Here is a 23557-nt window from a genome sequence, read left to right on the forward strand (position 1 = left end):
AGAGCACACAGTGAGGTGAGGCACACTCTAACCCGCAGCAGTGAGCTGTCTGCTACAGTGGCGCTAATGGCTGGTTGCGCGTCATGGCTCAGCCTTTTTTTTGAGACTATATTAAATTCGGATCGGTCCATGGATCGGCTCATTTTTTCCGATCCCCGATCCAGCTATTTTGTTCATATCGGGGCCGATATCCGATCCAAATATCGGATCGGTGCATCCCTAGTCAACAGTTTTATCATGGTTTACCGTTTCACCGGTAATTGCTACTAGTCACCAACTGATAACGAACAGATTGAAGAAAAAGAAGAATGGATTTGGAGTGACATTTCTTGCATGTGTGTGAGAGCGCGAGGTTGATGCTGAAAGCGTGAATGTCTAGCCAGGTGCGTAAGAGTTGTCAACTCTGAAATTTGTAACAGATGTGCGAAAATTGTACTATACTTTGATCCACTTGGTGTGGATTCATTTTAGGAGCAAAATGCGAATGAAAGGGTTGAAATCAGTACTCGCACGTGTGCGAGTATTTATTTTTTCAAACTAGCACTAATATATTTTTATTCGTTTTTGCGACGACCTGCTCGCAGTGTTCAGCCCTGCATAGATTAATGTGTTGTGGCATATGCACGATGCGCCCTATATGCGGGAAATTACAGTAACATTTGTGGTCATTTTCCTATTTAATACTTGTCTCCTCTCAAGTTAGAAAGTGTAATAAGACCAACAGAAAATGAAACATGGCGATTTTCTAGGCTGATATGACATGGAACTATGCTCTCATTCAGGCGTTATAATCAAGGAACACCATGGCCACAGCGGCACAATGATATCATGCAGCACCTGAAAATAGTCCCTGTAGGCTAAGTCCCAGCAACAAGGTTGAGCTGCAGCAGAAGTGACTGGATTATTACGGGCTGCACCGCTAAGGTATGGGCTGGTGCTTTGTGGCTTCGTCCTGTGCCTTCGCCTACCCAGTGAGAGATCCGCCCGCAGCTGCCATGGGTTCATCAGGAGCCGACTTTCCGTGCTAGCGTTGGCTGCCTGAAGTGGAGGATTGCCAGTCAGAGCTGACCGGGCGGCCAGCCGCGCTGCTGGAGCTACTGTATGTGCGGCCTTGTCTGGTGTCTGGCTGGAGAAGTTTGCGGAAGACTGATCTGTGCATCCGACACGACCTGCCAGTTTCGTGAGCACAGCATTTTTCTTGCCAGGGGAATCGGTCGCCCACTGCCCATTGCCCATGGACTTAGTGTTGAACTGTTTTGAGTGCATCGAGCTGCAGCCCAGTGGGCAACTGGCTGACTGTTGGACTTTTCAGGATCTGCGCGACATGTCTTTCTATTAACCAGCTTTGTTTGTAGTTCTTAGTGTTTTTGTTATGTTTTTAGTTCTTGATTGTATGACCAGTGTTCTCTTTTTGCCTCAGAGAAGAGAAGGATGATGGGACTGCCAGATTTTCTGACAGAAGTTGCCCGCACTGAGCTGGAACACCTGGATTCACATATTCCCTCCTGTTGTGTTATCTACATCCCTTTGGTAGAATAGTTTTCCTTGGTCCCTCTAAACATCTTTTACATTTTTCCATTCTTTCATTTTGAAGTTGGTTTGTGCAACTGCATTGAATGTGTGTTTCTTTTCTCTCCCTAATTTCTTTATTTTTATAGATTGGGTTCTTACTCTCCATCCCCCGACTGCCCAGCATGGTGCAGAAAGAGGACTTTGAGATTGATGGGCTTGACTTTATGGTTAGCTGACTTTTCTTGTCCTGGACTGTGCAAAAAAACTGTAATTGCATTATTATTAGTGGTCCAAGCAGAGCAGCTGTGGGAATCCTATTGTTTTTGTTCCTATTATCATGACCGCCACTAGCGTAGCAGTCAAAAGTGTTGCTGTGAAGTTGCCTAAAAAGACCAATATAAAATCATCTTTTGGAAATTGATCTTAATCACTTAAGTAAAATGAGGAAATATCCAACCTTTAAGGACACCAATTTGTGAATGATTAATGTATCATAAATAAATAAATGTTCCTCCTTAACATACATGGGGAATAAGTGAGTACATCCCTATGTTAAATTCCCATAGATGCAGGCAGATGTTTATTTTTAAAGGCCAGTAATTTCATGGATCTATGCATCCTGATGAAGTTACCGTGGCCTTTGGAATTAAAATAGCCCCATATCATCACATACCCTTCACCATATCTAGAGATGGCAGGGCGTTATTTCAGTTAGCCTATTAGCTGGTTTGATGTTCACTGAGCTCAATGCAAGCCCATGTACAGTACATTGTTTCCTGACTGTTGATGCTTTTTATTGTCATTTAGGCAAAATAGGAAGTGACGTTAGGAATCTGTGATTGATGTGATTGGTAAGGCTAGACAAATGATGAAGTTAATGCCCATTGCGATGCAAGTGTTACAAATGTTTCCCAATAGAGAGTCACCAGACTCTATTCACTTTGTGAATGAGTTGTATTCTAAACGAGTTTCCTCTCCCACTCGGAACGAAGCGAAACTAAATCTTCACTTCAGAAGCACAACATACACCAAACAGTCTTATATCCAACTATATATGCAGTATATATGTTGATATATTATTCCTAGCCTGATTTACAGTATATGACATGTTCTTCCTCAATATGGCGCAGATTTTGTTAAGGCTATTGACAATATATTCCGATTTACAGGATAACAAAAATAGATAGCCATAATAGCCATGTCATTTCCATCTAATATGTTAACACAGTAAAAAAAAAATATTTTGAACCTGGCTTTATCCAGTGCGCAGATTTATTATTTTTTTATTTTTATTATTTTTTTTAACATGTATCCAAATTAAAGCACATTTATTTAGAAAATCTGCAATTTGAATATTTAGGCAACATTATGGGTATGGTGGCACAGTGGTCAAAATCACATAACTTTAACACGGAAAACCATAGTTTGATTCTCAAACTCACACTCAATCATTTATTGAAATGTTTTCTTATTCAATACTGTAGGCCAATCTGATTTCCACAATTTTCTAAACTTCAATCAATTAAAATGTTTAATGGAATATGTCAGTTGCAAACACACAGTTGAAAACATCCTGTGAACATTATCCTTGTGAGCATGTCACTGCCTTTGAAGCTGGATACCCAAGTTTGATCCTCAGGCGTTGCAGTGCCCAAAGGAGTAAGGCTGAGACATGCCGGTGACACTGTGGCTTACAGCAACAATTGCTGTAAAATACGCAACAATTTACAAATAATTCAACAAGCAACAAGGATCCCAAGGGTTGCTTGGAGCCGATCGTTGTCACTTGCGCCTTTTATTATTATTATTATTATTATTATTATATTGGGGTTTCGTGTCCTGCCTGATAGCACCCCTTAGCTGTTCTAAAGTAAACTACAGTCTCTTGGAGTTTATTGTTTTTATTGTGAATTTGAGTGAGTAAATGCAGCCACTCGACGACTGTCTATGCAGACCCAAGCTTTTGGCTTGTGTGATGTTGATTTGTTTGAGTTTGCATTCCTTTTTCTGTGTCTAAGTAAATGCTTATTTGTACGTGTTTATGCTTAACATGTGTGAATAGTTCCTGTCAGGAGAGCGTTTACATTATCGTAGTGAAAAAACCAAAGGTCTTGATGATCTGCTGGGGGACTTGCACTGTGATATCAGAGGTAAGATACACTGTATTATTTTGACTGCAATAAGTTTTCAGATCCCATATTTTTCCACATTATGTAATATTTCGGTTTCATCTTAAAACGGGTTGAATTCATTTAAAGGGGAAATTGGCAACTATTTCAACTTAATAAACCTGTTTAGAAATCATTTGGATGATTAAATGATCTGTTCCGGTGAAAATGGTGACTTTGCACGCTCCCCCTGGTGTCCCCAGGCTGAAAACCTACCAACATTGAGACTTGTGAGAGAAAAGTGAGAAACAGGAAACTCGTTTTAAATTGTGTTTCTTACGTTTTTACATCCACTTTGTTCTGCTGAACTTATGCTAACCTTTTTGCTACCTTGTAAACAAATCCATGTGCTTTATCGTTTCTTCATTTTATCTTTTGTTTTTTCCAGTTAATAAGAAATACCATGCACACTTTCTCCAGCAGAGGGTTAAATATGGCTAATCCTACTAAGGGGGGCTTTAATTCTCATCAATCTACACACTACTCCACAGTCACAATAATGGATTATTATCAAATAATAAAGGCACAATTTGGGTACCTTTGATCATCTGGAAGTTGGTACCAAACTAAGCAGCATAGCAACTAAAAGCTTTGTCACCATGTTTAGTTCTGCGATAGGTATTATCAAGAGGTTTTTCTTCAGTGATCTGATCAAGGGTTCAAGGTTGTCTTTATAGTCTGGCTCGGGGGGAAATGGATTTGCAAGTGCTTAGTTAAGATTTTCTGAAGTCAGTGATATTGTCTTTTGGTTTTGACACATTTAGAGGAGGAAAGACATCCCACCTAGCCAGTTTATCATCCTCCACTAGCCCATGATCCTGTTCCTCATTTGACAGTCCCCCATCCATCTCTCCTTCTGTCTCACCCACTTGCTGTTACTCTCAACTGTCCTGTCCACTTAATGGCAAAATGCCCCAAAAATATACAAATAAGCCCAGTCAAAAAGCACTGACTGAAGTCTGAAACATAAACATGTGAAGAACTTGATAGGGTCTGCAAACTACCTGGGTGCACTATGTTTCTCTCATTAGATGCTCAACTGTTGGATTCTCTGTTTGTAATTGTAATATGTGACTCTCCACGGCGAAACCAGTCGCTTGTCCCAACAGGCGTTTCCAAGAAAAATGACCATTTATGTTACTGGTGCTAAAATTAAAATTAAAATTTGTTTTAATGTGTTTTGAAACAGTGGGAGGTCTACACTGTACGGCCATGAATATATTTAGCTGAAAAACGTACCTTTTCTAGTCTAAAAACGTGAGTTTCTTGAGGTGAGAAATTCAACTCCAGCAGAATGTCGTTTTCACCACTCTACTCTATTATTTACGGTAAATGCACTCATTGATGACCTACAAGCTATCCATGTCGCGTCACGCTTGCCGTGTCGTTGTTAATACAACGTAGGCTACCGTAAATTGTAAAGTAGCTGCGACCTTAAACAGCGTTTATGAGCGTTGAGTCGACAGTCGACTTCAGAGGCAGATTTCTCCGTTTCTCTCTTGGCATGACAGGATGAACTCAACTCCTTTGAATGTTTATATATTTCAGTAATATGGCGTTCAATTCATGTGATATACTGTAGTTATCGTTTTGAAGGTTGATTATGCCCTTTTGTGAAAACTTAATAACTATAATTTTGAAAATTTGAACAATGCGACTGGTTTCGCCGTGGAGAGTCACATATTTGGTGGCTTTGGAGAGTTAGCTACAGTTCTGTGTTGACAGATCTAGAAACATCAGTGATGACTCAACTCCAGAATGTGGTGCTGCAGCGCAGTAGCTGCCTTTTTAAGGTGCTGTCTCTGTGTGCTGAGTTGGATTGCCTGATAGCTATGGCCCTGGCTTCTCAGGAGTACAGTTATAGCTGCCCCACAGTTATGCCGCACAGCTCTATCAAACTCAGCCAGTCCAGGTCAGCATATACATGGACAAATCAAATCAATATCACTATCAAATATAGTAAAAAAATATAACTCCTGACTCTAGCACTTATAAATGGGGCAAACATAATATTTCTTCGTTTTTTTTAATTTTTGTTTTCTCAGACACCCTTTGTTGGAATTGTGCTGCCCAGTGTTTGTGTCTAATCCGCTAGTGAGCTCTGACACTGAGGGAAAGGTGAAAGTACTGACTGGGCCCAATTCATCTGGCAAGAGTATCTACCTCAAACAGGCATATACACACCTTGGTTCTCACGTATACTCATTTAATCATTTTAAATAAACAGTTTGTACTGATTCTATAATTATTATTATTATTTTTTAAATATCGATCCAAACCTGCATGATTGCACTATGGGTTTTAGTTGTGCTCCTGCCCACTAGTAGGTAAAACAACTCCCAAGTGAAACCCTGTTGTGTGATGTAGGTGGGCCTCATTGTATTCATGGCTCTGATTGGATCAGATGTGCCAGCTAAAGAGGCAGAGATTGGTCTGGTGGATGGCATTTTCACACGAATGCAAAGCCGTGAATCTGTATCTGTAGGCCTCAGCACTTTCATGATTGATCTCAATCAGGTAAGCAAATTTCTTTGGTATTTTAACCATTTCTGTTTTACTGCTGCTTCCCTGCTGCACGCAAACAAAAGCAAGCATCATTGATATGTGAAAAGAGTGTATTGTAAGATTTGCTATTTCAAAAAAGCAATGAAATGGGTTCTTTCTTTTCATTTTTCAGATGGCATACGCCTTGAAAGGAAGTACAGGAAACTCTCTGGTCCTCATTGATGAATTTGGCAAAGGGACGAATACGGTGAGTATGTAACTGAAATGCTTCCATGGCTTCACGGTTGACAGATGATGCTATGGCGTGTGAGATTGATCCTCATTATGTGGCTGTGTATCATGATGTTAAGCCCGCCGCAGTTTGCTGTCCAAGGGTCATATGGCAACATAAACAATACACTGACAAAATGGTCAAACGACCCAACGTTTATTGAGACCTTGAACATAAAAGTCCCAGCAAAACAATGAGCAACAAACAAGCAATCACAGTCCACCCAACGATTTAACAGAAGCACCAAAAGCACCATGACCAAATGTCCACCGAACAGTTGCACGGCCCAAGAGGTGCCATACCAGGATCTGAGGGCCTTTTTTAAAGGCTGTCCAATTAGTCAAGCCCTCCCCTCCAGGTAATCAAGTAGGTGGAACCTGGACACAAGAAAAAACACAGCAGATCATCCAAACTTCTGTAGCACATAGCCTGTCTGAAAGTGCTAGTCCTAAATATATTCGGTTATTAAGTGATGATGTAATAATGGGATAATAAATAGTTTTCCGGGTCCAACGGCTTTCAAACTCACATGTTATTCTCCATAGACAGTCAAATAAACTATTATTTTCCGCTATTCTGACTAGCCTTTAAGAAAATGTTCATCTTATACGGACTTGTTGCCTCAACCTAATCAAATCTATATTTTTCGCGGAAGCCTGGACGTTACCCATTCATATATCATCTGGCTGCATAGCTACAGTGATTACTTTGTTAAAGTTTAGCGATTTTGTTTTAAAACCGCTAAAACGAAGGTGGTGATGACAAAGTTTACAAGTAGCAAAACCCGTCTGGCTGCGCTAATAAACGTCTTTTCACAAAATAGCTGCTGGGTCCGTGATGTCGGACTTAACAACCGAATTGACAGTGTGTTTAGGGTGGGCCTGGCATTGTGACGTCTGTGGCTGCTTTGGATTTTCTAAAAATTGTTGACAAATCCTATATGATGTCATAATTAGAAAGGAGCACAAAGAGCATTTTCATTAGTTGTCGGACTTTTGAACCCCCTGTTCTCAGATCCTTTCACAGTAATTAGCAGTAGTGGCCCCCCAGCAATTTCACTTAGGAGGCAGACAGGAGTGCAACATACAGTACATGCATGCGCTACCACACATACATGGCATCAGATCTAGAGACGCACATTAATGAAAAAAGATATATTGTGGCAAATTGAGGCTGTAGGGAATGGGTTATAAAACTCCAACAGCAAGCATGGATGTAGCCGTAAGCCTGTCTATAATAATAATGATAAAGTATTTTTTAAGAATATAAGGCAGGGCAGTTTATTTACAGCGCCCTCCATAATTTATTGGCACCCCTGGTTAAGATGTGTTAAAAGCCTTCAAATGAATTCAGTTTTTATTGTAGAAGCATACTCTCACACTGAAAATTGTAGACAAATGTAACCTTCAACTGAAGTGAATTGTAAGGGGAAAAAAGAAATCCCTGACTGAGAAATAATTATTCTTCATAAAATGACCTGTTCCACAATTATTGGCACCCCTAATAATTCCTAGGAAATAAATGTAATTAAAGTATTTCTGTAATTTCCACAGTAGTTTACAAAGTTGATCAGAGTATGTACATGAACATTTCATTAGATGAACATTTAACCCTTTCATGCACGCATTATGAAAAAAAGTGTCTAGATTTTTTTAGTATTGATTTTAGTACTCTATATGAGCCCAATATTGAAAATCAGTTGGAATTTTTAAAAAATATGCTTTTATATAGAAGTTATGTTATTGTCCACGTATGTGGACAGTGCGCAACAAAGGGGTAAAAAAGGATAAAATGTAATGACAGAAAATGTGGAAACTATGGCCCTCTACTTCCTCCATACTACCCACCCAGCCCTCTACTACCCCCATACTACCCACCCACCTCTCTACTACCTCCATACTACCCGCCCAACCCCTCTACTACCCCCATTATTGCTCACCGGCCCTCACCCACCCCTCTACTACCCCCATATTACCCACCTCTACTACCACCACTACCCAACCACCCCTCTACTACATCCATACTATCCACCCCTCTACTACTAATCCACCCACACCTCTAGTACTCTCATACCCACCCCTCTACTACCCACCCAACCCTCTACTACCCCCATATTACCATACCACCTTGGCATTACCACATGTAATTAGGTCATTATTTATAAATATGTTTACCAAATGTTTGTTTCTTTGTAATTTAAAGCAATTAAAATCATATTTGAAAAAAAAAAAAAAAAAAAAGTCCTAGTTACAAAATCTAATTTTTGGCCATTTAACTCCTCTGTTGCGCAACGTCCACATACGTGGACAGTTGCTTTTTAGGGTCTACAGACTCCATTTTACATCCGATTTAATTTCTGAAAACATAGAGTTGTTCAACACACTCTCCTGTACAGCATAATATTTTTTTTTACATGATTTTGCCTTCTTGAGTACTAGCTTTTTACAGATATGCCTGGAGCATTCAGCATATGGCCATTACTGTCACTCATGTTGAATTGATGATGTCATCAAGCAGTCAATATTCCAAATATAAGATGATACATATTGTTAATATATTGCCAAGGACCTACTAAAACTGCCCTGAAGTGGATTGGTGTATATCAACATGATAAATAAGTAGAAAACAGAGTTAAAGTTACTGTCCACGTATGTGGACGTTGCGCATGAAAGGGTTAATTAGTAATTCTTAACATCCTGTTTCCCTGGGGTATAAATATGATGTGACACAGAGGCCATTTCTCTTCAACATGGGAAAGACAAAGGAACCGTTTAAGTAAGGCAGATGTGTGTCGACCTTCACAAGTAAGGCAATGGCTACAAGAAAATAGCCACTCGCCTACACCTGCTCAAATCTACGGTCAGAAGAATCGTTTAAAACAACTGGAACAGTGGTACTGTGATGGGAGAGAAGGGATATCTTATGTATGGGTTCACGAGCTAGAGTTCGGTAGAGACGATAGAAGAGAAGGTGTGAATTAGTTAGAATATGTAGGAAGAATTTGGATATTAATGAATGTGTAAATATTATGTATATAGGTCTCCGGTTTTCTATTAAAGGTAGGGTATGGAATTAGCTTTTTTGGCCATTTTTGCTAAATCACTTGAAATCCTATTCCTAACCCACTTACAGCCACTGAGTTAGAAGTACTGAAATGGAAATTAAACACGTCAATCATCTGCGGAACGGGCAGGGCTCGAAAAACTCCAGCCAATAGGATTCTAAACCCCATACCATCATTTCACAGCTCATTCGTCAATCTAACGGTCTTCCTCTTCCTCCTCCCCCTCCCCCCCACGCGCACGACCCTTTCGTGCACACAGCACGAAGCTGTTGACCGCGAGTCAGTTCTGAAACGAAACTAACCAGGCCTGCTGCACGTCCCATAATATTCCCCTTTAGTTGTATGTGTCACTTCATTTCTATACAAACTAAAGCAGCCTAGGATACCTACGGAAACTCAATCACCCACGCAATAAATAAGCTATGTAGCAAAAATTACATTTTACCATGACTCGAAGAGTGTTGTAGGCATGAAATCGAAACTTAACCACTTGGAGCTACAGTGGAATAGGCGAACCAACGGGCCAGCACTAAACTCGGATATTTCAGAAGATAAACGCCCTGGTAAGAACCAAACCAGATTCTGTTCAAATATACACCTATGGCTACTGAAAGATGTAAGGTATATCAAATGTTATTTTGGTGTATTAAAATGCATCGTTGTTTTAGAATTTCCGAACGAAAGGGCTGGTAGACTAAGGTGCTTGTACCATAATGTAGGCTATAAAATCATCTACCTTGTCTGATTTGTGGAACTATTACCTACAACCCTTTGGAGGTGAATAAAGAATGTAATTGGGGAAGTTGATGTGAGCGATTGTATGGAGACTAGAGTTCATAGTGCTGTAGACGCCAGGCTGGCATTTCATTTAGCCTGGGCATCTGAATTCTCGTTCGTGCATGAATGTGCGTGCATGGAGGGCGGGACTTATGGTTGTATATGTTCAAAATCTGCCGGCCGTTTTGCGAATTCCGTACCCAACCTTTAAGTGTCCATTAGGCCTATGGAATCATCAGAAATGTGTAATAACTTCAAGCACAGAGAGAGAGAGAAAGAAAGAAAGCAAGCAGGTCCCTCACACTTTGGAAGATTTTCGTACTTTTTTTTTTTTTTTTTTTTCAGAGGTGGGCGAGGGGGGGGGGGGGGGGGGGTCGGAGAAGAGTCTTCTCACCTTTTCACCCCAGACCCGTTTTCATGCCTGACAGTTTTTCTCAAATGCTAAAACACAAAAGCCAATCCTCTAAACCAAATGACCAGTTGTCTAAACACATTTACTAAATCTAGCCTCAATTTTTCAATACCATAAACACATTTCACATGAAGACACAATTCACAAAACACAATCCTCCGTTCTCATAAATCTAAGCACATTTTTCCTTGCTAAAACACATGTTGCAAAACATATTCTCAAATGAAAGCTCATGTGATGCAAAATGCTTGCCACAGTCAGCAATAACTGAACACAATGAACACACCTAGCGTCATTCATTACACACAACGACTCAAAAATGAAGACACTTGTTGCTAATGCGCACAGTGACAGTGGTGTGTGTGTGTGTGGTGTGAATGAAGAAAATAACAGAACTTCACACCCTGATCACGTTTTCTGTTGTGTACTGTTGTGTGCAATAGGTTCTGTTTTTTAGCATTGAGTTGTGTTACAGTAGTGTACTTGGAGAATTTTCTGTACTCTTCATATGAAACTCACAACTCTAAATGAAGAGCTCTTCTCCAAAACGCTATAAATCCACTTTATAGACATTACTGTACTGTAACAACTCATGTTACTGTATTTACAGTAATTGTGTGTTTCAAGTAATAAAAATGCAGTTGTTTTGTTTTTATTGAGTAAAGATAAATTACTGTAACTAAACATAACCCAATACAGTTTCACTGAGATTACTCGAAAAACAAAATTTAAAAAATATATTTATGAAAATTCATTTGTAAAATGGTGGATATAGCGTTTTGGAAAATAACTCTTCAAATGCCTAATCCTCCGCAGAGATCTACAGTTTTTTTCCAATCGTTTACACACAATTTTGAAAACGGGGCTCTTTTTGTCTAAACATATCACACAATTAACCAAACACAACACCCAATCAGCAGAACATAACAGATTGTTAGCAAAATGAAATATTTCTGTCAAAACAATAAACACATTGATAAAACCTTATACTGTTCTCATATCACTAACACATTCTTTGAAAGATTCCACACTGTCGCTATCTTATACACACCAACACAATAAATTCAAAACACATCTGTAAAAACCCTCTTCCAATATATGGATCTTATTCAGACATATTGTTTGAGAGCATTAGGATAATTTAGATGACAAAAATATTTTGATGAACCCTCATCAAGCAATGCACAAAACTGATGCTGCAGACAATATTTCTTTCTTTCACTGTACCATATGTTCAGTTACAGTGAACAAGTCAATCAACAGAAAATGGCAAAATTATAGTTCTTACTACTGTAAAGTGTAGAAAAATCAAAATTTGTACACAAATAAAAAGTACTGTACACTTACAGTCACTGAAGAACAACTAAAGCAACAATATAAACAAGTAACAACAATACGTAATACTCTAATCATCTCTCCGTCTAGCTGGATCAAGCCATAAGAGTTCATCCACATCACAGGCTATGGGTGCCTCTCATTTGGGCTTTTATCCTCCCTCGCTCCTCGGGCCTCGATCCTCACTAATCGACATAAAGAATAATGGGGCGAAAACAATGGGATAGTCTATCCAGTGTTAGTTATAGATCAGTGGGAACGCCCCTCGAGGATCGAGCATAACACACCTGAGTGCTGCATTTTCAATTTTGCACATGCGTGCTTAAACACCTGGTGGATGTGATTATTCAATTTGTTCATTAGTGTGGTCATTGGCAAGCCAGGGCTTTGTAATGAGAAGGAAGTACCTAACAATCTTTATCTGTGTCTAAGGTGTTAAAATGTGTTTTAAGTTTTGACATTCACTGTGTGTAATGTTTTGCAAAAAGTGTGAAGCTGAATTTGTGCTTAATGTTGTACTGCTCTGCGCAGGTGTTTTGCTTCTTAAGTGTTAAGTATTGTTAACTGTCTGATAACCTTAATTTTAGTGTGTATACGATTGGAAAAAACTGTAAGAAGATCCGCTACTCTGAAGTTTTTAAAATTGCCATGCATTGGCAGTTATGAAACAAAGAACCTGCTCACAAATTGAGCATTGTGTTTTCAATTGTTTTGCTGTAGTGTGTAATGATGTTTTTAGTGTTTACATTTTTGAAAGCTTCGAGCTGCTCTTTTGGTGTGAAAGTTTGAGTTTTGAAGTGAGAAGGTGTGGTTGTGCTTATTTAGCTTTAGAAAAGGGTACTGTGTTTAGACATTGGGGAACATGGAGGAAACGTTTGTGAAATGTGTTTTAACATTTGAGAAAAACTGTAATTGTGTACTGTATCACTCAATTCGGGCAAATTAGATGTTTTTAACTGCTTTATAAAAAGAGTCCCCCGCTTCCCTGATATGGTACAGCCTTCAAAGTTCTCGTGTTTTCAAATCTTCTGCCTGAAGTTTACCATACTAACCTTTATTCAAGCTGATTTCGTATGGTGATTTATAATAGGAAGTACGAGGCAATATGGATCTGGCACTGAAAAACGAAAGAAAAGAAAAGAAAACTGAGAGATGACGCTTATGCAGCCCTTGCTGGTAGATTCGTGTTTTTTCTATATACTCGTGTTTTAATTATTTTGCTAAGCTAGCTAACGTCAGCAACCTAGGCTAAGTCACCTAGCAATTGGATTTGATGTAGCCCTAAACCCTACATTATATAAAATCTAGATTTCACAGTCCATTTATGCTTAGGGCCTCCAGAAGCTCAGCAGCGGTCCTGGTGATATCGCTGAAACATGTCCCTATCCCATTAAGTGATTTAAAAAACAGCCGTAATGCTTTAAAATCAATCCTATAACTCACTGGGAGCCAGTGGAGTGATTTTAGAATAGGGGTTATGTGCTCTGTTCGTTTTGTTTTCGTGACTATTCTTTCTGCTGCATTTTGTATCATTTGGAGCTGTTTGAGGGCCTTTTTTGGGAGACCCGTGAACAGCCCATTACAGTAGTCAACCCTACATTAATTAATTTGTCAAGGTCGTCTTTGGACATAAAGCCCCTAAGCCTGGCAATGTTTTTGAGATGGTAAAATGCAGACTTAGTAATTACGTTCGTGTGACTATTAAAATTTAAATCATTGTCTATGAGGACACCAAGATTCCTAACCATATCCTTTGTATGAAGTTTTTTTCTTTTCTAGGATAGTGGCAAACCTATACCTCTCCTCCTTTTTACCAAAAAAATATTATTTCAGTCTTGTCTTTGTTTATTTGGAGGAAGTTGTGTGACATCCATTGATTAATTTGCTCAGTGCAGGTACAAAAAGATTCAAGGGGTTCATAGTCATTAGGTGACAAGGCTGGGTAGATTTGCATGTCATCATCAGCATCAGTGCCGGTTCAGCCCTTCATGGGGCCCTAAGCAAAATCCTGCTAAGGGGCCCTCCTAACTAAACTCTATGGGCCAAAATGTAACCATTTTTTTTACAGTGGTACCTGATACCTCAGTGTTCCCAATACAATCATGACACCCCATTTTGTCTACAAAAGTAACCAAATATAGGCCTATAGTGTTTTTCCCATAAAGGACTAGGAGAAAGAAAAATAATTGTAGAAGTAATTACTAACTAACTGTAAATAACTGTATTTGAATCACCTTCACAGCTATAAAAGCAGTTTTTGGGTCTGATCTGCTTGCAAGTGCTGGTAGCCTACTCCCTGAGGCTGACCTGTGTCTGTGTACTTGCCAAAGACATGATACTGGACTAGATTCCCCTGATTCCCTTCCATATTTTTTTAAAACGTAGACTATAAACAGTCATGTTAATACTTTATATAGGCCTAATTCACGATGTGCATCTATTGTCCAGTATGCAGCACAAAGTTAGCCAAAGTTATTCCATAACTATATACTTTCCTTTTTGCATGTTCAGTTGTATCTAAACCAAATAAAGCTGGACTGATATTGTAAAACCATGTACTTGTTTTAAAAATGTAGCCTATGGGAAGAGTGAAATTACCAATTAGGGTAACCTACTTTCATCTCGAGCACACGCCACACTGGGGGGGTTTGTTGGCCCTCAGCCTCACTGGCTATATACAGCGCCCTCCACAATCATTGCCACCCCTGGTTAAGATGTGTTCTTTAGCTTCTAATAAATTCATTTTTTTTCCAAATAATATAGGACCACAATGAAAAAAAGCGTAAAATCCAACCTTTAATACAAGTGCATTTATTTAGAAGGAAAAAAATCCCACATTAAGAAATAATTATTCTTCATAAAATCACCTGTTCCACAATTATTGGCACCCCTAACAATTCCTTGGAAATAAATGTAATTAAAGTATTTCTGTCATTTCTGTCATTTCTACAGTAGTTTACAAAGTCAATCAGAGTATGTAGGAACATTTAATTAGTAATTCTTAACATCCTGTTTCCCTGGGCTATCAATATGACGTCACACAGAGGCCATTTCTCTTCAACATGGGAAAGACAAAGGAACACACTGTTCAAGTAAGGCAGATGTGTGTCAACCTTCACAAGTAAGGCAATGGCTATAAGAAAATAGCCACTCGCACACCTGCCCATATCTATGGTCAGAGGAATCGTTAAGAAGTTTAAAACAACTGGAACAGTGGTAAACAAGCCTGGAAGAGGACGCAAGTTTATTTTGCCACCACGCACAGTGAGGAGGATGGTAAGAGAAATAAAAAAAATCTCCAAAACTCACTGTTACAGAATTGCATCAAATGGTTGCATCGTGGGGTCACAAAGTCTCCAAAACAACCATCAGGCACAATCTACATGCCAACAAGTTGTTTGGGAGGCATGCAGGGAAAAAAACCTTTCTCACTCAAAATCATAAGCACAAACGTCTGGAGCGGTACTGGGCCTTCAACTGGGACCGTGTGCTTTGGTCAGATGAGACAAAGTTAGAGCTTTTTGGCAACAAACACTCTAAGTGGGTCTGGCGTAACAAAAAGATGAGTATGCAGAACAGCACCTCATGCCCCCTGTGAAGTATGGGGGAGGATTGGTGATGCTGTTGGCCTGTTTCTCTTCCAAAGGGCCTGGGAACCTTGTTAGGGTGCATGGCATCATGAATGCTTTGAAATACCAGGACATTTTAAATCAAAATCTGGTGGCCTCTGCCCGAAAGCTGAAGATGGATCGTCACTGGGTCTTTCAGCAAGATAATGACCCTAAACATACGGCCAAGTCTACACAGAAATGGTTCACCAGACACCGTATCAAGCTCCTACCATGGCCATCTCAGTTCCCAGACCTCAACCCCATTGAAAACCTGTGGGTTGAGTTGAAGAGGAGAGTGCAGAGGAGAGAACCCAGGTCGTTGGATGATTTGGAGATTTTGTGCAAAGAGGAATGGTCGAAGATCCCTCTTTCTGTTTTCTCTATTTATATATATTTTCATAATCGAGTAACTCGAAGAATCGTTGCAGCCCTACTAGAGGTGGATTAAGGAGAGTTAAATCGATATAAATGTGATGGAAAAGGTTTGGAGCGATACAAGTTACTGTGACGCCTACTAAGAATGTTAGCGCTAAAATTAGATTTTTGTCTCGCGCATACAAAGACGTTCACAATAGTGTACCATTCGCTACCTTAAATACGCTAGAAGTGTTCCATTCGCTACAACTGTTGATGGAAAACCATCTAGCGCAGTAGAAATATGCCCATTAACAGGGCTCTGATGACATGATTTTGATTTGCTAGAATCGTTATATTCTTGAATTTCCCCTTGGGGATCAATAAAGTATCTATCTATCTATCTATCTATCTATTGAATGGAAAACCGTTTTGGTGCTTCTTATATCGCTCAAAATTACATCGACTTATGAGTTAATTCGCTTGAAATTCTTATGGAAAAAGGGCTTCTGATGCTGAAATTCTTTTCAAACTTTTACTGTAAAACTAAGCAGAACAACAGAGTACATTTCAGTTATTTCCTTCAATGTTTTGTTAGAGTGCAGTCATGTAGGCTATCATTTCAAGTTACAGAATAGAAACTAATGCGTTAGCTTATGGCTAATGTCTATGAGAGATCCCATAGAAATGCTAACGGTTAGCATAATCGATAAAATTATATATTTAGAGCGAACTTCAGTCCATTTACAGCTTGGGCTACATAGGAAGATGTCTTTGTTTACAACTGAATATTAAAATACTCAAGGCTTATGTTTTCTTTCCATACAACGTTACCGTGCAGGAAAAAATGACTGTTTAACTTATCAATGCCACTTGAACAAAGTAGCCGCAAAACCAGCACAAAACATAAACATTAGGCGTGCGTGTGACAACGTGCACCGTGAACATGTGATTTGCTCTTGCACTGCTGCAGCCAGTGGCTTCTCTCACTTCTGTTGCACATCTCCTGATTTCGTGAATGTAGGCTATGGAATTTCAATGCGTGATGAGACGCCTGTGACCAGCCTGTGAGACACAGACTTTTACAGTATAAAATAAATAATAAAAACTGCGTTAATGCGTGATAAAATAATTATCGGCGTTAATTGACTGATGAGTTAACGTGATATTAACGCGTTAACGTGCCCAGCCCTATATTTTAGTAAACTTTGTTTGGGTGTTTTCTATCAAAACCTTTTAGGTCAGATGTAAAAATGTTTTTTTTTTTTTTTTTTCCTGAAAAACATAGCCTACAGGGAAAATCTTCCAGTTCTCAAGTTAAAATGGAGGCATGCGTTCTGTGATTATGAGCCGGGCCATGGTTTTTCAAAGTTCTTGTCAGGGCCCTCAGAAGTCTACCAATAAAGTGTGGAGCTACTTTGAGCCTCATAAATGGTGTAAAACAGTGATTTATTTGCATGGCTAACCCGATGCCGAGGCATTTCCATTGAAAACCTGTTGCTAGCATCGGCTAACGAGCGGCAGATTTCTGAGTGCAGGGGGCAGGTCGAGATCAGCTCTGAGACAAACGCTCACACTCGGTATCATGTTTCAAGACACTTTAAGTCAATATCACACCGGAATTCTTCTTTAACAACCAGATAAACTACAGTACCAAACTGGCTAGTTAGCAAACAAAGGCACCCCCGTTTAGCTAATGGCAAACTGTCCAAAACATTACGTTCGTTTTTGTGACTTATGAAGCACATCCGTGATAACTGAAGTTGAGCAGACACTGCTGTTTCATTGAAAGAAGGTAATAAGCATTTCTCTCCCTCTCCATTGACTAAAACTCTGCCCTGGCAGTCTCTGCTGGACTGACTGAGTTACCAAGCTGAGTTGCTGAGCGTTATGTCTCTTTTCTCCGCTTGTCACCAGTGCGGTGTCTTTTTTTCCTGTTTTTCCGCCATAAGCCGAATCCGCATGTTATTGGGGCGGTCTTATGTTGCCCCCTTGCGGTTGCAGTTGTAATTACAAATCCCACACATGTGAATTTCTCGCAGTGCGGGAGGGAAATGTCCATTCTCAACCCTTACCCTCTGTATGGTGGCAGCATGGAGGGGAGTGTCTTCAGGACGCTGGTTTCACTGTTAAGCCCTCATGAGGTGTCATGGGCCTAACTTAACGAAACATCGGTGAATGAGGGTGCCCACTTGATAACCCCAATGCTGTATACTGTATACTGCTGCTAGATTGGCCATTTGTCTTGTGTTTGTGACCATTGGTTGACAGATTGGTGGTTAGCTTGCTTCTTTAAGTTCATTTTGGACAGGGTCTTCTTAATATGTTTTTACCTTGGATTTTGGCACAAGGGATTTTAGCACCTAATCCTGTGTATTAATGTAATGTGAGATATACTGTGTGTGTGTGTGTGTTTGTGTTTGTTATGGTTATATAAGATACTGGTTGCCTTTTCTCGGGATTAATGAAATATCTATCTAACAATCTGTCTATCTATCTTATTTATAATAAATATATATTTTTACAACATCATAGATTATCTATTTATTTTAAAACTTGTATTCTTCTAGCTGCTGATGGTGTTCTATGGCTGTTTTTATGGTGGTCCTATGCAACGCAATTTCGTTCCACACTGCACTTCTTGAAGTGGCTGTTTGGAATGACAATAAAAACTCTTGAATCTTGAATCTTGAAATGGTGATAACAGAACAAAATTACAACCTTTTCTTTGAATGAATACATGGAGAAACAAATACAGAACTATGTTTTTAATATCAGTAAATGTACGAATTACGAGGAAGCGTTACCTCCCTTGCCTCCTCTAAGTGGCCACCCCTGGTAATTACAGCATTGCTCCATAATGCAATACAGAAAATGAACTGTTTTGTGTGCAGGTGGATGGCTTGTCTTTGCTTGCAGCATGTATTAGTCACTGGCTCGATAGATCAGCAGATCAGTGCCCACATGTGCTCCTAGCCACCAACTTTCACAGCCTGCTGCAGCTTGACCTGCTGCCGCCCTCCTCTCTGCTCTCCCTACTGGTTAGTATGGTTTATGTGTATGTTCATGTTTGCAATTGCCAAGCAATTGATTTATTTATTTATTTATTTATTTTTATTTTTTTAAAGCATATTAATTATAAGCTACATGTATGATTAAAGGTGCTTAGTATAGTGTAATTCTTTAGGATTTGAGTTGTCTGGATTGTAGCCACACCATTTCTTCCATTGATCCTGAAGATTGTTGATTAAGTGTGACCCTTATGTATCATATATGAATGTGTCTGTATACTGTAGTGGGGAGAACATGTATTAGATATAGGGCCGGGACTTTAGCGCGTTAATTACGATTAATTAATTACACAAACATTAATGCGTTAAAAAAATTGACGCATTTTAATCGTATGCCTATTTATTTTTGCACCGCGGAACGTTTCTCACTGGATGAGTTTCAGACGGACCGATTATACTGGAGCACCAAGTAACGCGCATGAGTTCGGTTCAGACAAAACAAACCACAGTGGCACAGTGAACATGAACAAAGAAGCTGATGTGACCGCGTTGGTTGGCCCCGTGGTTGGGAAATGTTGTTACAAAAAACGAACGGATGGAAGCGTAGATAAGAGCATGGTTGTGAGCAACCTATGCAACAAGGACGTATCACCGCAGGTATCACCTCAGTGCAAAACATAAAGCAGCTAGCTGCTAGCGTGGACAAAGTATTGTGATACTCCAGTCCAGACACTTGAGGGAAACCTCTGAGCTTTATTTATTAAACAAATAGCAACCGAGTTGCTGTTACAGCCACAACTCACGCTTATAACAGTAATCCACCGCACCTAATTCCATGTCCAACTTTCATAGACCTAAAAGAAACTTCACACTCAGAACCGCATACAAGCACACACGCACACACGCACACACGTAAACTCCGCCCCCCAGTTCCCCTTAAAGGGACACAACAATTTCATGAACTCAACTCAAGGTAACAGGTGACACAATTAACAGGATACCACAGTATTATAGTTTACAGAAGGTCTACCTATCTATAGGCTACATGGATTTCTGAAAATGTACTATTTCTAAATATGGTATTGCTACACTTTATGGCAAAAATTGCACTGGTCTGTTGGACTTATTAATAAACAATATTTTTGTTGCTTAAGCTTAGGCCTATGTATTCAGTCATTATCCAATAGTAGGCTATACTAAAAATCCATGTGAAAAAAAAATTCTTCTCACTGTTCTCAGGTCATATATTTATATACAATTAAAATGCGATTAATTTCGATTAATTAATTACAAAGCCTCTAATTAATTAGATTATTTTTTTTAATCGAGTCCCAGCCCTAATTAGATACCATCATGGCCTCACAGGCAGCCGTGGCCTACTGGTTAGGGTTTCGGGCTTGTGACCGGAGGGTTGCCGGTTCGATCTCCGACCAGTCCACGGCTGAAGTGCCCTTGAGCAAGGCACCTAACCCCTCACTGCTCCCCGAGCGCCGCTGGTTGGGCAGGCAGCTCACTGCCCCGGGTTACTGTGGGTTTGTTTTTTGATGCACTCAGTCGGGCTCTAAGGGTTTTGTTTTTGGTTTTTGGTTTTTGTTTTAGTCCATTTATGAAGATGTTAATAAACAGTCTTAATAAATATGCCTGCATTTAATGCGTGGGAGAGCTTCAATTAGGCATAATCCTTGATTATTTTTAATGTTGAGTCGCATAGCCTAATTTTTGGATCAGTGCTGACGCGGAACAAAAAAAGAGGTTGACTAAATGCATGTGTCCCAACTGCTGAGCATTCACTAGGCTATAATTAGGCCTAGTTTGTTTTAAATGCACATAACTTCTGGACACCAGTGTTAGCTCAATAACATAACGATTAAGTTAATCAGTTAATCAAGAGCATACTTTTTACAATAAGCGGGTCGGTACTGTATTTTAACAATTATTTTTTGCGGGTTTCGGATTAGTGGAAAATGGCGGGGCGGGGTGTTACCTGCGAACCACTGATCCGTTGATAACACTGCCCCATGTGGTACAAAGTGATATTACAAGAGCATACCTGTCAAGTATCCCGTTGTGACCGGGAAACCCCCGTATTTTACCCCTTTCCCGCCGCCCCCCTGTATTAGTATTTTCTAATCTCCCGCAAATCTCCCGTATTTTAATCTGCGTTATTGAAAGATATTGAGCTCATTCGAGAGGAGCTGAGCCTTACTTTGGCTGACTTCATACATCAACGTGAACTTCTAAGGCTATCCAGGAGGGGCTTTTAGAGGTGGCAGCAGATTGCCGGGAACAGTTCAGCTTTAATTTGCCGGATGTCACTCGCGGGAGATATCGCAGAATTTTGTGTGCAATAAATACAGTACCCTATATAGCAGAATTATTTTTTATTCAGAATTAGGTTTGTTTATTCGGAATTAAAGCTCTCATGTAAACTCAGCAAATGATGGATATTGTGATGCTCATCACATGTAAATGGCAAATACATTTTCTTTATTCCTGATTAAACCATAGTTTTTCTACTCTTAATCTAGAAAGCAAAGTAGTTTAGGTACTACACCAATAACTGGCTCTCATTATCATTATGAGCATCATATCTTGCAAGCTGGTGCATATGTCTCTGTCACACTGATTGGTATGAACTTAAGAAAGGAGATAAAATAGAGGAGTGTCTGGACTGTTAAGGAGTAGTCAGAAGTGTCAGATCTTCATTTGATACACCATCATACTTAAGTCATTAACATCATCAGCTACATCACCAGGTTGCACTTTATACTTATTTTTTTGTGTGTGTTGTATACTGTACATGCAGACTTTTGAGACTGCCATCGATGGAGAGGACTTGGTATTTCTCTACCAGTTGAAAGAGGGAATCTGCCAGTCCAGCTATGCAGCGAACATTGCAAAGCTTGCTGGTGTTCCTACAGAGCTTGTGCACAGAGGCATTGAGGTACAGTACAGGTGCATTCTGTCTGAATCTTCTGATCATCTGATCTTGATACACAATCCATGTGTCCTTCGATTTATTCTCTCCATATATAAAAAAAACTATAGTCAGAATCCTAGAGTTTATACCACACTTATGGCTTACCAATCGGTTTTGTCCTGTTTCTGTCAGCTTTGGTGAATCACTGTAGCCTCTCAGTTTCCATTAGTGCAATGAATATACAAATTCATTTTTTTTTTTTTGCATTAACCTTATGAATAAGGATACAACAAAAGTACATTCAACAATTCTTCCTTTATATTTTTGCTTCCCACTGAGCAAGCAACGTCTATGGACGTCCAAAAAACAGTGGTCTGTCCAGGCTGTGATCTGGACGTCTATTTTACAGTCAAAATGAGTTGATAAATGACACTGGGACAATAGTCCAGCCTGACCCGGTTCAGGACGTCTATAGACAACCAACATTAGTTGCAAATAATCGTTCTGCGAGGTCATAATCTGGACGTCTATTTGACAGCCAGAATCAGTTAATAAATGACGTTGGGGCAATAGTCCAGCCTGACCCCATTCGGGACGTCTATAGACAGCCAAAATTAGTTGCAAATAGACGTTCTGCCATTCTGGCTACTCTGAGGACGTCTTCTGGATGTCTAATTAAGTCTTTCAGACGTCTTCAAGCGACGCCTATATTACACCCAGAACAACACATCTATTCAACATCCAGGAAATACGTCTTAAAAACTTTCATTCTGGCTACTCGGAAGACGTCTTCTGGAGTTCGGCGACCACGTCTTCTGGACATATTTTGGACCAGTTTTTGCACAGTGGCTTGCGTCTAAGTAAACACAATCACTATATGAAGTCCATTGTAAAATACTAAACTATTCCAAGTAAAGGTGCGTTCGTAAATTGCCACTCTGAGCGCTCCGAGCACACTCTGAAACTTTTTAACCATTCGAAAATTCGGAGCGTGGATGGAATTATCGTTAATTTATTCAGAGCGGCACACTCTCAGAGCCTCCAGAGCGTAATCTAGGCACTCCAGCTGAAAGGACAGTGTAGCACAGCGTAACGTCACATCAGTCAACTACTAACGAGAATAACGCTAGATTGTAACGTTAATAGGTTAGGATTTTAGTGCTAGTCCTAGAAGGTTTTCAAGTTGACATTACAAACGTTGCTTAATAAGATTATTTGGAAGCCAAGGTTGAAACAACTGCTCTCACAGTGTTCATCATCTGTGTTCAACTTCATCACTGTCAAGAAGCTCTTGTATCAGTGGAATTGAGTTCTGAATAATACGCAAACCCTGTTTCAAAAGTGCTGTTGTGGCGTACATATAGTAAACGTAAATACAAATAATCATTAGTAAATTCACTGGGAGTTAGAAAGCTCGTGCTTTTTCGAACTTCAGATCATTATTCTATTGAATTTTCGTCAGATTGAATTTATGAATGCACCCTAAGTAGGCTAAAGATATATTCCCACATCTTCTTAAAGTGTAACTGCACCCTAAAATATGTTTTTTGATTGATTGAAATTACTCATAAGTGGTGAACTACACTATTACAAGGGTTAATATTGACTAAAATCGTG

The 23557-nt window shown here is 39.6% G+C and overlaps 1 protein-coding gene across 4 annotated transcripts in view; it reads left to right on the forward strand.

Moving 5' to 3' along the window:
• msh5 (mutS homolog 5) overlaps nucleotides 1–23557 on the forward strand; it is a 137449-nt gene that overhangs the window by 104120 nt on the left and 9772 nt on the right. For 3 of the 4 annotated variants that reach the window (XM_062539648.1, XM_062539649.1, XM_062539650.1), the window contains exons 15-23: nucleotides 1421–1530; nucleotides 1659–1739; nucleotides 3575–3662; nucleotides 5406–5592; nucleotides 5726–5852; nucleotides 6048–6197; nucleotides 6358–6432; nucleotides 18904–19050; nucleotides 21827–21964. In XM_062539648.1, coding sequence (XP_062395632.1) covers nucleotides 1421–1530; nucleotides 1659–1739; nucleotides 3575–3662; nucleotides 5406–5592; nucleotides 5726–5852; nucleotides 6048–6197; nucleotides 6358–6432; nucleotides 18904–19050; nucleotides 21827–21964 — 1103 coding nt within the window. The remainder of the gene's footprint in view (nucleotides 1–1420; nucleotides 1531–1658; nucleotides 1740–3574; nucleotides 3663–5405; nucleotides 5593–5725; nucleotides 5853–6047; nucleotides 6198–6357; nucleotides 6433–18903; nucleotides 19051–21826; nucleotides 21965–23557) is intronic. The other variant, XM_062539652.1, reaches the window with a different exon arrangement.

The sequence above is a fragment of the Sardina pilchardus genome, chromosome 6 (assembly GCF_963854185.1).
Source record: "Sardina pilchardus chromosome 6, fSarPil1.1, whole genome shotgun sequence".
NCBI classification, from domain to species: Eukaryota; Metazoa; Chordata; class Actinopteri; order Clupeiformes; family Clupeidae; genus Sardina; species Sardina pilchardus.